This window comes from Meleagris gallopavo, chromosome 6 (assembly GCF_905368555.1).
Source record: "Meleagris gallopavo chromosome 6, MGAL_WU_HG_1.1, whole genome shotgun sequence".
Taxonomy (NCBI): Eukaryota; Metazoa; Chordata; class Aves; order Galliformes; family Phasianidae; genus Meleagris; species Meleagris gallopavo.
In genome coordinates, this window is record NC_139409.1 from 22,241,509 (window position 1) to 22,253,681 (window position 12,173).

The following is a 12,173-nucleotide window of genomic DNA, read 5'->3' on the forward strand; positions in this document are numbered from 1 at the left end:
CACATAATATCTGTTCATGTGCAGGGTGGTGTTTTCTTTTAAAACTCCAGTGAATACAGATGGTACACAACCGTTCTCGTTACTTACATTTGTGTAGAAAATCCTGAGACTTAGGGAGTGAGTTTCTTGCTACTTCAGGCTTAACAGCTGCTCAATTCAAAAGATGTTAACAGTTTCACATATTTTTTGATCATACTTAGTTGTGCATTTTTGTGTATGGTGTAAAATGCATAGTTTTTATTGGATCTGGTGACTTTCTTTAGGCTTCTTTAGATGAGAGTATATTAAATTGTTATGGATTTACTCATTATTTGATTTCCAAAGGCATTTTCACTTCCTTTTGGAGTGAATGGTCCCTGCTTTTTATGCATTTATGCCAATATGATGACATAAAAACAAGAGAATTAAATTAGTATTAATTAAAAATTGGTAAAAAGTCAGAGAATGCTTCTTCAAAAGGTTTGTGATTAGAGTTCAGAAAAACGTTATAGACAGTACCAGATGATGACATTAATTCAATCAATCCAAATTTCTAGAGTAAAAGTTTCATCTATCTCATTTGTTATCCTAAATCTAGCAAAGAGGTGCTTATGTGACTGAAAACGGGTTATTTGTATTAAATGGAGATGCTTAGGGTACTAATCTGTTGTAACTGAAACTGCAACTTTATAGTACTTCTAGAAGTTTCCTTCTGGTCAAGTAAATTCTTGTGCTGAGTATCAAGCACATGGCTCTGCTGCCCAAAATCAGTGTCAGTGGAATATTTATGGATGATGCTTGGATGGATAGAGGAAGCTTAGAATGGCTGCGTTTCTTTGACTCATCTTATAGATTCTAGAGTATTTTATATATATGTACATATATATGTATATATATATATATATATATATAGCAGAAGTGGATAATTCCCAGCTAAATGTATTTTAATTGAAAATAGCATCACAATTTATTAGACTACCTTAAACGCTGCATGTCTATATTTTAAGATATGTCTGTTCATAATATTGGCAAATTATGGATGTATTATAATATCCATATTCTTTTACCTTGCTTCTATTTAAAAAATAATGAAATCATAGATCAGTACTTTTAGTACTTTTAGTACTTGTATTTATAAACAGGGAGATTTCTTCTGCAGTAAGTGATACTGTGAAGTATAAATTAATGCGTATTTTTCTTATTTCTTCAGGTAATTGTGTCAATGAGTGTAGCATTTGCCAAACAGAGTGAATTATCAAGAATTGCTAGGCAGAAGAAAGAAGAAACACAAGCACAAATTGTGCATCAACAGGGAACGCATTTTGAAATGAAAAGGGAATGTAGCATAGAAGAGGTTGATGGCCCTCTCAAGAAAGCAACAGATAAGTGCAAACATGAAGAACTGAAATCACTTTGCAAGGAACTCAGTGAAGAGTCTGGTGAGATGGACTTGCTTGGAGAACAGCTTTGTTCTAACACCAAGTATGATTATGTGTTAGGACAGACCACACATGAATCAGTGACTGCTGAAGGGCTTTTCTCCCATGTCCAAGGGCATACAGCAGAAGAAACATCGGTGAGTGTTTAAAAAAAGATAGGTAAAGTATAATAATACATTTGAATAACTTATTTGAATATAGTTCCATTTCAGTGTGAAGGCACCAAAGAAGGAAATTAAGGTGAAAATCAAAATGTTTTCTTTTGCCTTTAAAAGGGATGAGAACTTCAGATCTCAAATTATCTAGCCTCGTTTCATTACTCTATCGCATGATAGCATTCTGCTATGGTGTGTGGAAGGGAAGTCCCATTGATTGTGGGAAAACAGGTTCTTCCATTTTTTGTTAAAACTGTATTGCAAGCAGTAAATGATATAAAGACCTTTTAAATTATTGTTTTCTAGTGCCTGTGCATGGAATAGATTAAAAGTCATGTTTAAAGAGTTAGAGTCCCTTGTGATAAAGAATATCATCTGGAAACAAAAATTATGAAAGTAATATGTAAATATTACTGAATCTCATGTTAAGCATTTCAGAAACGTGTTGAAGGAAAAGATCTATAACAAATATGTTAAAAGTTAAAATATGTTATTTAATCCTAGTGTACTTTTGTTCTTTATTGAATTTGGCACCAGCTAGAGCAAAAAGTTACTCTTTCAAATTTGTGTAACAGTTAAATATTTTACTCTTGTATTATCTTGATAGTGAATACGTCAGGAATTATAATGTTCCTGATTTGTATGATGCTGTTCTCTCAAACTTCTGTTGCAGTACACACACACTCTCTCTCTCACTCACTCACTCAGAGACGTATATATCTGCCACTACATTTTCTTCTGAGATCCCTGTTAGTTAAAAAGTATTAGAGTTATTTTGAAAATCTTTTTTTAAATGGACAATGTGGGCTTTCCAAGAAACAGGCAAGAAGTTAATGCCTTAGCAATATCTATTTTAATCTGTGAAAGTATTTTCTAAAATGTATTTAAATCTTTCCTAGTAACTGTCTTTGGACATGAAATGTTAAAATAACTATAATATTTCAGTGCAACAATGTGATGGCAGCATCAGACATGGAAACATCAAGTCAGCTGTTGATATATGAGGAACGCTTGGAAGATATGCGTCAGGAACTGGTTCGGCAGTATCAGGAACATCAGCAGGCAACAGAATTACTGAGACAAGGGCATATGCAGCAGATGGAACGTCAGAAAGAAAATCAAGAGCAACTTCTAGCAGAGCTTGAGAGTCTTAAAGTGCAATTAGCTGAGGTAATGTGGTACCTGACACAATGAACTAACAGTGGTTTAGCCAAGAGACCTCACCGCTCAGGTTTATTTAATACTTACGTATCTATTCACACACAGCTTTAATGTATGCATGCACACACGTACATGTCTGTGCTTATGCATGCACACATACATGTATATGCTGTATTCCAGTTACATGGCCCTGTGCAGCATGCAGGTTAGCAAGCAGTGACATCAACAAAGCCCCCAGTGAGAGCTGGAAATACTACAGAATGCTGTATTTTTCCTCATACCCACTTGAAATTGTAACTTCAACATTATCTGCATCTTCCTGCAGAGCTCTATTCCCCACCACCCATTTTCCTTTTTCCCTCTTGGCATTAGTATGATTGTTTTGAGAGCTGTGAAACAGAAGCCTGGTAAGTTGGGGGAACACGGACTTTCAGTAGTCACTTTGGCTAGTCTGGTTTCTAGCTAGTGTGTCGTGCTCCTTTCATCACTTTTTTTTTTTTCCCCTAGTCAGCTCAATCTTATAGAAGTTTGTTCACTCTGCTGTTTTTCTGCAGCATCACCTGCTGCTTCTTTAATAGAATCTAAATCACACTCGTAGGAGATGCATTTTGTTTTGCTTGAATGGACCAAGGTTTTGGAAGCTGGCAGGAATTTCGACGCGTATTCGCGTGCCAACTAATGCCAAAGTCATCCTGGATGGGGAAATCATTTCAAGTAGGACAGAGTGCTTTGGCAATCCTTTTTTTTTTTTTTTTTTTTTTCTTTTTAATCATAAACAATGAAGTCCTTATGGATTATGTCAGAATGAAATGAAATCAGTGTGATTCAGTGGGAAACACCGCTGCGTTTCTTTGCTTTTGAATACTGTATTTAATTAAAGCCTATAGTAGATATGCTAATGAAACTCATTAAGCTCATTAATTTATCTTAATAATTGAGTCTTCAAAAAAAAATGTCACTTACAGACTTGTCTTCAAATCCTTGAAGATTGATAAATTGAAAGGCCAAATAAGCCTGAATTCAGAAGAATTTTTCTTGATCTAATTTGTTTCCAAAACTGTAATGTTGCATGTGGAAATAATAATCAGTGTATTCTAAAATTCTTTAATTTCACTGTGGAGTGGAACTTTGTTTCCTTCAGATTTTACCCAAAATGTTCTGCTTAATTTTGGGATCAAGGAGCTTGGGAAACTAGAGTGCAAGTCACTTGTATTCTGGTTATCTGATTCTTGTACAGTGACAATTATCAGTTCCTCTCACCTACTTTATAGATGTTTTTGTATCATTCATCCTGGAAATATTTCCTTTTAATATATATACACATTAGCCTTTATCTCTGTGCTGATTTGCAGCTGCATCATTTGTCAGGGGTAGTAAACTGTTGGAAAATATTACAACTTGTGCTGTTAGCTTTTCTGTTTTTTTGGTGTTTGTCAAAGATGTTTATGCATAAGAACTGCATCGGAATTTATACATCACGTTTAAGCCTTGAACACTTTCAGCAATTCTAAAAGAACGTGTGTAGGCTTTTTAAAAGAACATATTTCTCTGTTGTTCAGTGTATGTACGATGGCATGTGACATTTAGGTGTTAAACTTCCAGTTTACATTCTGACCACCTTATTTCATAAGAAGCACAGAAATTGTAGGAAAATCTTAAATAAACTATAAGATACCAAAAGTACTATTGACTGAGTTTAGTTCTAGAAAGCTTTCAGCCTCTTTATAGCCATTTAAAGAAATGGACTGAATTTTCACTGTGCAAAATATGTAAGAAATTAGAAGTGACAGGACTCCCTGGTACTCAGAAGCTTAAAAATTAATCTCTGCCTCTGTACCACTTCTTTCTTAGCGTGTCTCAATGGAGAATGACAACCTGGCTGCAGAGAGAGAGCGAATGCTTTTGGAAGAACTGAAATCATTGGGACAACATCCTATTCCTGGAAAAGAGAGGCTCTTCCGTGAGCTACAGAACAGCAGCACACAAACAGAGGTGAGTGTGGACTTTGGCTTTGTTGGCAGCTGTGACATACAAAACTAGTAAGATTTGGTTTTACTGTAACTGTTTTTGATGTAATATAAGTTTCCTAAAAGACGTAGGGTATTTCTTGAGTGGAACAAGTTTAAGAACTGTGAAAGTTTAAGATACTGGTAGACATAGTTTCTACTTCAGGACAGCAGAAGCAAGTTTAGCAGCTTGTAGGTGGGGATTAATACAGCTGTTTGCTCAGGTAAGCTCATATTCATATTGCTATAGCAACAACAACTGAAAGCACAAGGACTGTTTAATCAGCATAACAAAGTGCTTTCTAATACGCCCTGCCTTGGACTTCCTGTTTTGTTTTCATTTGTTTTAGTTTAACTTTTTCCGCCTGGGAAAAGTGTTTCTTGATTTGGGCTTTCACGCAAAAATGTATTAACGGCACACAGCTGATTTCAGTTCTAAATTTCATATTCTACTGCTTCTTGGAAGAATATGTGTTTTCTGGCATGACAGGATTTCTCTCTATTTTGTCTTCTCTCCCTCTGCAAAAACTTGCTCAGAATGAAAATGAAAACCAAAACGATGTGAGAGAGGAAATCTCTGAGAATGAAGATGAAGGAAGAAAGCCGGATGAAGTATCTTCAGCTCTGCTTTCTCAAGAAAGGTGCTTAGAACTGTTAATTAAGAAAATACTCCTTAAAAAAAAAGAAAAAATCTTTTTATTGTGTTCTTGCTCTTAAGTTAATAATATTATTAAGCTTTATTGTGATGGAAGTTCATAATAATGGTACTTTTTGATTTTAAATAACTATATTTCTAAGTTTACAGACTTAAGATGAAGCAAAATTTTGTTTTATAAAGCCTGGTTTTCTAATGCATAGAGAATTAATCAAATTTTAGTTTTACTATGTCTTTCCTGTATAGAATAATAATTTCTACAGAGATGTATACATAACACATTGTATTTTTTATATATTAAATTCATATTAATTATGTAATTATTGTACATGATAATACATTTACATATTACATAATACATTCTATAACTTCTGTAATCTATGTAGATGAGCAATCTGTAGTTGTCATCTTGAAAAAAGAGTAAGTTTTAAATGAATACCAGGCAAAGGGGAGTCTCTCACCAATTTAAAAGAAAATCTAGAAAAAATCTAAGTATATAAGTGTAAAAAATATAAGTGATATAAGTACATATCTTGATTTTAAAAACCTGTCTTTTAACACAAATGTGCTTTTTAATGTTTGTGTATGTTATCTGTTTTTCAGACCTAAAGAAATCTTTATTTTACTGATTTCATTCCAATTTTTCCTAATTGCAATGGTTTGTAAAGGGATAACGCTTCCATTGAAAGCAGAGGAAAATGAAATGTCTGATTAATTTCTGTCCAGCAGGCATGTTTATCAGAAGGCTAATGAGAAACTCATGAAGATTCTTTTGGAAGTTGTTAAGACAACCGTGGCCATGGAAGAAACAATTGGTCGTCATGTTCTTGTGTTACTGGATAGGTCTGGGAAAGTCCAGCCTTCCAAACCAGCTGGGTGGGACACAGAGGCAGAGGATTCGGTAAAACCTACTATCCGTGTGGGATATGAAAAAGGTACTTATTGGATGGTTTTCTATTTCATAACAATTTGCATTTGCCGTTCTTAGGTTTTTTTTGAGTATGACCCAGACACTTATGACTCATATCCAGTGTCCTTTTGCACAGCCTGCAACAGAATGGGAAAGTGATTGAGAAATAGAAAAATAAATATGTTCCTGTTGAGGAAGGCAAAGAGTAAGAGAATAAAAAGTAGATTCATGGCATCTTTCATCAACTTGACACCTTCTTCTGTATGCATGTGGAATGGGAGCTGGTGTCAAAGGCTGTATCTCTGCTAATACAGGTAGTGTATAGAGGGCATCTGGCATGGGACGCCTGTATTTAAGCTTGTGCACTTCTTTAGCCTCCTATAAAGAGGTTGGTGGCGTGCAAACAGCCTTTTGGAAACAGTTCCGGGAACTGTCTGACTGCCAAGCCTTGCCCATCATCTGTTTGGAGTAGTGCTGGTTGGCAGGAGCCTACAGGAGCATGTATTTGCTTACTAGTATCTAAGAACATTCCCAGGATCTGCTTAGTTTGTTGTGATTATAGTAAGATATTGTCTGTTCATTTCTCTTTTGGGCAAGAATAAGAACTCTGTTGTACTGTTGTTTAGGTACCCGTGATAAAAGGAGCCAGTATAAAGATGCATGTATTCATCCTGAGTCTTAGGGATCTGCAATGTGCAGCAGACCAGTTCAGGGTAAAACACATGACATAAATGGTTTTGTTTGGAATTTTAACTACTATGAATACGAAAGAACCTGCAAGGCAAATACTATATTTCACTATTAAGAAAACATGTACTACAGAGTAATAATACAAATGGTAAATAAAGACAAACTTTATCTCTTTCTTTCAGAGCATAGATTATTAAATATTACTGATTCCTTTTACCTTTAAATATAGGTCACATTAAGCTTGGAGGCAAGTTAAGAAAGGATGTATGACTTGAAGCACAGTGGCATCTCTTTCAGTTGATTTCTCTAACAGTTATCTGCAGCGAAACGTGTATAGCTGCTATCTAAGGATTCTTGAACTTCTTTAAGTTAAAAGCATTTTTACTTCTATAGTACTGTTGTTACATTAAAAATCCTCATAACTTCTGTTTTCTACACATTTTTTATTTAATTGTGAGAAAAATTAACATACTTTTTGAAAACCCAGATTTTTGAGGCTCTGCCTTTGTTTCCCCACATTTTAGATTGGGCAACTAAGCTTCTGTCCTAAATTTTTGGTACTTGTCCAGGTACTAGAGTTGAAAGAATCACTTTATTCAAAATTGAGTGCTTTTCCATTTTACTTTGGGATGGGAAATGAAGTGGGTATAGTTTGCTTATGTTGAAACAATTTATAGCATCGTCAGCCATAACCAGCTGTCTGTCTTCCACACTGTCTCTTAGCCAAATGATAACAGTAACAATGACCAGGCTCAAAGTTTATCACTTCCTACTGTAATACAAGATGGTTTTTAAATTTATATGAATTGCATTTTAGACCATCTTTCTATATTGAAAATAACAGTTTATAAATATTTTTTGTATTCTTTGTGCTTCCATTGTGTAGTGTAAAAAGCATTGGGATTTTCAAAACATACTTTGCTCAAAGAAATAGATATGTATTCCAGTTATGAAATAAGTGATTAGAGATCAACACAGTTGAGTTGTTACCTGGTGTATTCACTGATGCTAGTTCCTAGTTATATCATGCCTATTCATAGAGCACTTTCTGCTGTTTTCTCCCACATTCTTATTCGCTGTGAATATTGCTCCCTTTTCAGATAAAAACATGTAATCTGTACAAAGGGTTAAAACGTCATTACTGCCCTTTGCCTTGCACAGTCATGCACACTACACACTATGTGCTTTCGCTTTTTGCCTGCTCCTCCACAGCAATGTGTATACTTGTCACAAATTGTTGTCAGTAACATTTCTTAGTAGGGGTTGTTTGTATTACATACACGTGGGAGAACACAGAAGACTACCTTTCTTTGATATATTGGGTGGCAACATATAAAATTGTGCCTTCATAGTACTGTTATCTAAATGCACTACAGACCCTGTTCTTTTGAAGATTTCTGATGAAAGTGTACTTTCTTAAACAAAAGGGAAATGTATTCAATTCCACTGGCAATGAAGGTCTACTTCATCATTGTTAATATGTTTGCTATTAATCTGTTTTAAAAATGCACCTAAGGATTCACTGTTTTTTTAACAGAACAATTTGTCTGTTATTGCGATTCCCCCTTAGCACAGAGCTGCATTGGGCTATCAGCTGTCTACATACCTGTTGTGTATTACAATATTCTTTTTAATGGTCAGAAATAATGATGCAGAAGTGAAAAAGAAAAAAGAAAAAAAAAAAAAAAAGAGTAAGGATTAAAGGAGACTCAAATCAGCAGTGGCTGTAATGGGTGAATGTAGAGTGTGTAACTGACTAATTTTTTTCTCTCTCTTTCAAACATCTCAACAGCATTCCTCCTGTGCTTGTAGTTCTGCCAGTCAGGTCAGGCAGCCCTTCTAGTCACTGTGCTGTTTCATCAGCTGAAGTATTAAATCCTACTTTAAATAGAAATATTCTGCTTGTGCTCTCAGGACTGATGCTGCTCATTTTCAATGCTCCCACAGAATGGCCCAAAAGAACATAATCTCTTAAGAAAGTCTACCTTTGTTTTATGGAAGATAGAAGTAGATAGATACTATCTATCTGTGCATTTTAAGCTCTGCATGTTGTTGTATTTAGTTCTAAACAAACTTTCTTTTAAATTGCTTAGGGAATTTGTAGGAATAAATTTGTAGTAATAAAAATTTGATAATAAAATAGAAAAAAAAATAATGCATTCACTAAAGTAAATAATCTCTGACCTTCTGAACATAACCCATGTTTATTGACAAGCAAAGTTCAGGTTACTGTTTCTGCTGAGTTGTTTCAGCATTTTAGGAGCTGAATCATTAAGGTCACATGCTTGTAATTGTTAACTTCACTTACCAGCATATAGAGGTTTACTTGAGATCTCCACTGGACTGTTGGCTAACACAGGAATTCATTTCTAGAATAGAGAGTAAAGTTCCAAGTTCAGCCATAAAAACATACCATTTGAAGTTAACAGCATTTGTGCAAAGTAATTGGGTGAGTTTGAAGGCTGGAGCCAGAAATCAACACGAAAGAGTCCCTTTCGTGCTCTACCTGGGGCAGAGGGGCTGTCTCCTGTGTGGTTGTGGCATCCCTTGAACATTAAACCCTGTGATGTACTTCCTGAACTCCTTCCTTATTGTGCATGAGGAAAAAAGTAGTGAGTGGTTATATTCACTGAACTGTACTGATTTTTTTGTTGGTTTTCAGCTTGTAACCCCTAAACATAATTCCTTGTGGAAGTGTGGGAATAAACTGAGACCTTAGGTCCAAGTAACACAAAATATATCTCAAATGAAATAGATACTGCTTCATAAATGTCAGTTCAGAGCTTATAAACAACATCTGTATCTGAAACTTCTGAGTAAACACTGTATCTTATGGTTTTGTGGACCATGACATCTGAACTACAACCTTCATGACAAAGGAAAAACCATAAACCTTTTTCATTGCGGTGAGTGAGTTTACACTAGGAAAAGACATGTTTGTTTTTGACGGTTGTATTCTATTCATTATTTTGTATCAAGGAAAAATAGGATTTGGGGAAGGAGAATTTAGTTTTAATACTCAGAGCAGAGATTATGTTGATAACCATTATGAGGATTAGTACAAGTTGGGGTTAGGTATTCAACTGCCATGAGAAGTTAAATCTAATTAACAGTGTTTCTGTTTTTTGCAACCACTGAAAATCTTCTGGAGATGCTGTGCCATAAAGGAACTGGGATTGTTTGATCTGGAGAGGGGGAGGCTCAGGGGAGACCTTATCACTCTCTACAACTTCTGAAAGGAGGTTGTAGCAAGGTGGAGGTCAACCTCTTACGTAATCTTGCATCAGGCTGCATATTTTCTATAATGTTCATTTTTCTATATGATTTACACTCATCATTGCACAATTCAGATGTACCTATAAGGGTTGTAGAAGATGAATTTTAGACTGAGATTTGCTTATTATTGCCAACTTCATTCACGTTTGTGAATAGATTGAAATTTTTGTCTGTCTTTAAAGACGGTATTTTTTCTAGACAGGAAAATTTGAAATTTGAAAGAATTTAAAAAAAAAAATTAAAAAAAAAGTCAATAGGCGTTGACTTATCTCATCAGGAATAGTTATCTACTGTTGGGATGTACTTCTGTACTATTTCATACTGAATTTGAGATTTTAAAACAGGAGTGTGCTTTCACTTGTCTTGCTTAAATACATTCTAAATTAAGCTAATTTATTATTTTCTAGGTTGATTACTGTCAGTTTAATACCACAAGCAAACTCTGTGCCTCCCGCTTTTAACCAAGGTGGATAAATGCCTTTAAGCCAATTCAGACCTCAGAAAGACTGAGAGTAGCAAGATATCATATTGCCCATCAGTAGGAGCAGTTACCGTACTTGGCTTGTTAAGCTACTCATTTTAATCAATTTTCAAGTTACTAATAACAATGCTGAATGCTATGTTCTGTATTCTAGTCTTTATCCTGAGAAGTTGTCTGAATTGTTTGTGTGTCATTCCCTTTACTCTCTCAGGTGTGTTTTTTTTTTTTTTGCATCACTAACGTGAACAATCCTGTTTTAAAGGACACTAATGTAGCTGGGCGCTAAGGAAAGAATGACTGATGGTCAGAGTGCTTTTGTTTGTTTGTTTATATTTTATAAGACAGTTTTGTAGTCATTACTGCAATTTATTCCAAAGAGTAAGGAATCCAAAACATACTGAAAGGATATCTAAATTGTTAATCTTGTTAATATCTCCTTTTCTGTCTCTCTCTCTCCAGCTCATTTTTAGCTAACACACTGAGTATTTTGTTTATGTAAATTTTATTAAGTATTATTAAGATATTTCCCTTTCTGTCTTTGTGATCAAGACAAAATATTTTTATCATGCTCTGATTTGTGTTTCTAACCATGTCTCATAGTTTTCATGTATTGAAGTCCTAAGAGTCTACGTCAATACTATTGTTTTTCCAGAATCCTGTTCCTCCTACCACGGCAGTAGTATGGGAGATGATGATATTAGTATGTGGTCGGGAGCTGCAGAAGAAGGACTGCTGAGCCAACATCTTGCAGAAAGTGGAGTGGAATTAGACCCTGAAAATGAAGAACTGGTTCTGAATATTAGTTCTCGACTGCAAGCGGCTGTTGAAAAACTTCTGGAAGCTATCAATGAAACTTCCAATCAGGTAGTGTGTGATCTAATAGTAATGTGTTTTGAATTTTGTGTCTTAATTTTTTTGTTGCATTCTTCATTTTTCTCATGGATGTTTTTTTTTATGTGCCTAAAATCTATAGACTCATTTTCAAAGCTGAAACTGTGCTTCAGGTACCTATTCCAGAAATTCTGCTTCAGCTCTTACTTCACTGATGAATTTAGATTCACATTGGGAATTGGGCTTGGACTACAAAGGACGCCTGAATTTAGGCGTGTTTATCCATCGGGGTGGTCTTTCATTCCTCATGCAAGTCACTCTCATTTTGCTGCAATCCAGAGATGAGACGAGGTGTCAGAGCATATCAAACAGACCCATGTGAAAGGAGAGGTATAAAGGGAACTGTGCCTGGTTCACTTGATATTTTGGTCAATTAATTCATCAAAAAGATGGAGCTCTCCGACTGTCGCTTCTGACTATGATTTTAACCTGGCAGATTAAACACATGCCTTTCTTGCTATCAGAAAAGGAGTCTGCACTCCAGTTTTCTAGTGTGTGTTTGAGATATGTGGCTCATGGATAGCTTCCAA

At 35.2% G+C, this 12,173-nt stretch overlaps 1 protein-coding gene across 6 annotated transcripts in view; it reads left to right on the forward strand.

Moving 5' to 3' along the window:
* AKAP9 (A-kinase anchoring protein 9) overlaps window positions 1–12,173 on the forward strand; it is a 101,895-nt gene that overhangs the window by 52,734 nt on the left and 36,988 nt on the right. For 4 of the 6 annotated variants that reach the window (XM_085227416.1, XM_085227414.1, XM_085227418.1 and 1 more), the window contains 6 exons: window positions 1,190–1,555; window positions 2,519–2,743; window positions 4,586–4,726; window positions 5,278–5,381; window positions 6,122–6,330; window positions 11,405–11,616. In XM_085227416.1, coding sequence (XP_085083542.1) covers window positions 1,190–1,555; window positions 2,519–2,743; window positions 4,586–4,726; window positions 5,278–5,381; window positions 6,122–6,330; window positions 11,405–11,616 — 1,257 coding nt within the window. The remainder of the gene's footprint in view (window positions 1–1,189; window positions 1,556–2,518; window positions 2,744–4,585; window positions 4,727–5,277; window positions 5,382–6,121; window positions 6,331–11,404; window positions 11,617–12,173) is intronic. The other 2 variants (XM_085227415.1, XM_085227417.1) reach the window with 1 other exon arrangement.